Below are 4,308 nucleotides of genomic sequence, written 5' to 3'. Positions count from 1 at the left end.
TCCTCCCAAGCTCCTGGACTAAAAGCTTAATCATTCCTATACCCAAACCCAATACTGATAAATACAGACCCATTTCCTTGACCTCCTGTCTGTGCAAAGTACTTGAGAGAATAATTCTGAACAGGCTCATGTATCGCATAAATGCTAAGTTATCCTCCAGACTGTATGGATTTCTCCCAGGGCGTAGCAGTCAGCACTGTTTTGCAGAGTACTTAACAAACTCAAACCCAGGCATGCAAACCGTATTTCTTGATCTTAAATCTGCTTTTGATATTGCAAACAGGGAAATTATCCTTGAGCAACTAGCTAGCTTTGGTATTCAGGGAAAACTGTTAACATGGATTCAAATGTATCTGTCGAATCGATCGGCTCAGGTTCTCTTCAGGGGCATTAAAAGTACTCATACAAAAGTATTTGAACTCGGCACACCTCAGGGAGGCGTACTTAGTCCCATGCTATTTAATATCCTAATGCATAGATTACTGGGCGATATACCACTTGCAGGCAATGACTCCATTATTTGCTATGCCGATGACATTTGTATTAAATCCTCATCCGAGGAGAGAATGCAAGAGATTCTAGATATACTTTCTGCAAGGGCTACTGAGTGTGGCTTGATAATTTCATCTGAAAAAACAAAGGCACTTAACCCACAGACAATCCCTCTGCCAAGGTTTCATATAGATGACGTTGAGCTAGATCTCTGCCATCAATACAAATACCTTGGGGTGATTGTTAATGATTCAGAGTTCATTAGAAACCTGAAGAAAAGGCTGTGGGAGCGACTGAAGCCACTTAAGACACTTGTCGGCAAAGACCATGGTATTAATGTCAATATTGCGAGAATCTTTTACTTGTCATACATAAGGTCGGTCATAGATTACCATGCGTTGCACCTAGTATCGTTCAAGGAATCAGAGTTGACTAGTCTAGAAAGTGTCCAAAATGAAGCCATGAGGATCATTCTTGGTGCCCCTAGAACAACAAGGATTGTGAATATGAGAACAGAACTTAATTTGCCTTCTGTTTATGAAAGAATATTATACATAAATACCACATTTAGTGTCAAATCAATTAGAGAACCCCTCCATTGTACAGAGTTCCAAAGACAACTAAAACACAGAATAGAAGAGCTAACTTTGAATAACAACACCGATTCATACTCAAATTCATGGTTACAAGTGACGTGTAAACACTTAGCTCAGCTGAACATTCCCATAACTAAGACCCTACATGGACGTTCTGTACCACCGTGGAAAATGTCGGACCTAAGTGTATATTATACGACTGCCCCCAAAAAAGACAGTGCCCCCCCTGCTATACTTAAACAGTATGCACTTGCAAGTATAAATGAGCATCTAGACACTCTTTCCAATGTATATGAATGCTACACTGACGGATCCTTGCAGTCTGGGTGCAGAGCAGGATGCGCTTTTGTTGTATATAAAAACAATATTTTGCAGCACCAGGATTGTAGGAGGGTTCATGACTGGGCTAGCACTATGCAAACCGAGTTGGCAGGAATACTCATGGCCACCGAATTTCTATTGAAACAAGGCTCAGGGGTCATTTTCTGCGATTCACAGAGTGCTCTCCAGGCTCTGAACACTCTAGACAAAGGTGCGGGAAATAATGCAAATGACATCAGGATAAACGTGTATCGTGCAAAAGAACGAGGCCATAATATACGTTTTGTGTGGATTCCATCGCATGTTGGAATCCCTAGGCATGATCATGCTGATCGCCTAGCAAAGTCAGCATGTGACAAACAAAGTGTGGACATAGATCTTGGGATACCTCTTTCTAGGATTTTCTACATCATTAAAGCTTCCTTCAGAGAGGACTTGACTGAGTTGATTAATTCTCAGCGCCCTGAAAGCTGTAGCATAAAGCACTATGACCGGTTTAGGCAAGATTCCTTCATCTATTGTTTATATAAAACAAGAACAAGACAGTGTGATGTTGTGACTGCAAGAATCAGGCTTGGGTATAGATTGTATTGGCAAGTCAGTACAGTTTGTAATGTCGAAGAAACTAAGTGTAAACTGTGTAATGAAGAATATAAGCGAACACTTGTACATTATATCTCAGAGTGCCATGTGATACAGCCTTTCAGGCCACCTAGCATGAGGTACGGAGAACTATGTAACTACTTCATATCATCTGATGCCCTAGAAGATATACTTATGTTGTATCCTAAATTTGGAATGTAGTATCACATAACCGAATATAAAATGTATTAATGCTTTCCCACGCCCAAGCTATATGCCGGCGTGGCAGATGAGTGGATAAAGGACTGTGCAATTGTTCCTTTCCTTAAACTGATAAAAGTACTCATAGCAATGTTATAGGCTAAAATTCAATTGTAACACTATGTAATGTTATGACCATGCATTAAATGTACCACAGCTTGCCCACGCCTGTGCAGTTAGCCAGGGTGGTAAATAAAGGACTAAACTAAAAACACACACATATACGAGTGTTACGTTGACGGATCCGTACAGTCTGGATACAAAGCTGGTTGTGCTTGTACTGTATACAAAAATGGCCTACTAAAACATCAAGTTAATATGAGAGTGCAAAATTGGGCCAGCACTACACAAACGGAGCTGGCAGGTATACTCCTTGCAACGGAATTCGTAATGTCTCGGGGCTCTGGAGTAGTTTTCTGTGACTCTCAGAGTGCTCTTCGGACACTAAATTCTTTCAAAGCAGGTGGCGATGAGGAAATTGTGAGTTGCATTAAGCGTAACGTAACTTGTGCAATAGAGCGTAATTTTAACATTCAATTTGTATGGATACCATCTCATGTTGGCATAAGCAAGCACGACCACGTCGACAAATTGGCGAAGGAAGCCTGTAGCAAAGATACTGTGAACATAGATCTTGGGATGCCTCTTGCTAGGGTTGCACATATATTGAAAAGTTCTCATAAGGAAGGACTAGTAGATCTGACAAACACTCAAAGGCCTGAAAGCTGTACCATAAGGCACTACGATCAGTATAGAGATAGCAAGCCCTCCTATGGGTGGCACCGAAGTCAAACCAGACAATGTGACGTGGTTATTGCCAGAATACGTTTAGGTTACAGAATGTATTGGCAACTGCACGGTGCAAAAAGTGCAGATGAAACTAAATGTAGACTGTGTAACGAAGAAAACAAGCGAACGCTTGAGCATTATATCTCGGAATGTCATGTGATACAGCCTTTCAGACCACCTAACATGAGGTATAAAGAACTATGTGAATATTTCATTTCATCTGATACATTGGAAGATATACTCGTATTATATCCTAAATTTACTATGTAAAACTGCCGTAAACAAAAAACACAGTGTTATGTAAACACGGCAAGATCATATCAACGTATTATTTTTGTATGATGTATGACATGTTTCTATACTACCATGTACAATTACAGTAGTCACAGACTATTGTACTGTGTTAGATGTATATAAAACTGTAATCATGATTGCCCACGCCTGAGCAGATAGCCAGGGTGGTAAATAAACTTACTTAACTTAACTTAACACACATATATATATATATATATATATATATATATATATATATATATATATATATATATATATATATATATATATACATGCACACACACACACGTGTGTGTGTGTGTGTGTGTATATATATATATATATATATATATATATATATATATATATATATATATATATATATATGTGTGTGTGTGTGTATATATATATATATGTATATATTTGGAATGTAGTATCACATAACCGCATATCAAATGTATTAATGCATGGTCATAATGTTATGACCATGCATTGAATGTACCACAGCTTACCCACGCCTGTGCAGTTAGCCAGGGTGGTAACTAAGGACTAAACTAAAAAAGCAGTACATACCACTTCTTTGGGAAGTACATACCCGCCAGCCACGTGAGGCCGCGGAGGGCATCCCCCGTCATCTGCTATAACTGCATGGAAAGTGGCCATGTAGCTAAATACTGCAAGGGCAAGGCGCGCTGCGCAGAATGTGGAGAACAACATACTGCCAGGGAGTGTCCTCGCAGTGCAGCAGAAGAGAATACTGCAGAAGCACCAGCTTTTGTCCCACCATGCTTCAGGTGTGGGATGACAGGTGTGACTGCCTGGCACTGGGGGTGCACGGGCCTCCCTGCCCTGCCCCCCCCCCCCCCCCTGTGGTCCCAGCACCGACCGCGAGTGACCAGCGCGACCCTCCCAACCCAACCAGCGGACAGGGTGCCTGGGAAGCGCCAGCCCGTGCCCTGTTTGACGTCACCAACCGCAGAGATTTCCCGCGGCT

The 4,308-nt window shown here is 41.2% G+C and overlaps 1 protein-coding gene across 1 annotated transcript in view; it reads right to left on the bottom strand.

Annotated features, from left to right (window-relative positions):
* The window catches only part of LOC125031884 (CD151 antigen-like), a 95,821-nt gene extending 91,800 nt beyond the window's left edge, over nucleotides 1-4,021 (bottom strand). The window contains exon 1 of the mRNA XM_047622880.1: nucleotides 3,910-4,021. Within this exon, the coding sequence (XP_047478836.1) occupies nucleotides 3,910-3,939 (30 nt within the window). The 5' untranslated portion in view covers nucleotides 3,940-4,021. The remainder of the gene's footprint in view (nucleotides 1-3,909) is intronic.
* Nucleotides 4,022-4,308: the final 287 nt, after the last annotated feature.

The sequence above is a fragment of the Penaeus chinensis genome, chromosome 13 (assembly GCF_019202785.1).
Source record: "Penaeus chinensis breed Huanghai No. 1 chromosome 13, ASM1920278v2, whole genome shotgun sequence".
Taxonomy (NCBI): Eukaryota; Metazoa; Arthropoda; class Malacostraca; order Decapoda; family Penaeidae; genus Penaeus; species Penaeus chinensis.
This window is presented reverse-complemented; position numbering and strand designations above follow the sequence as displayed.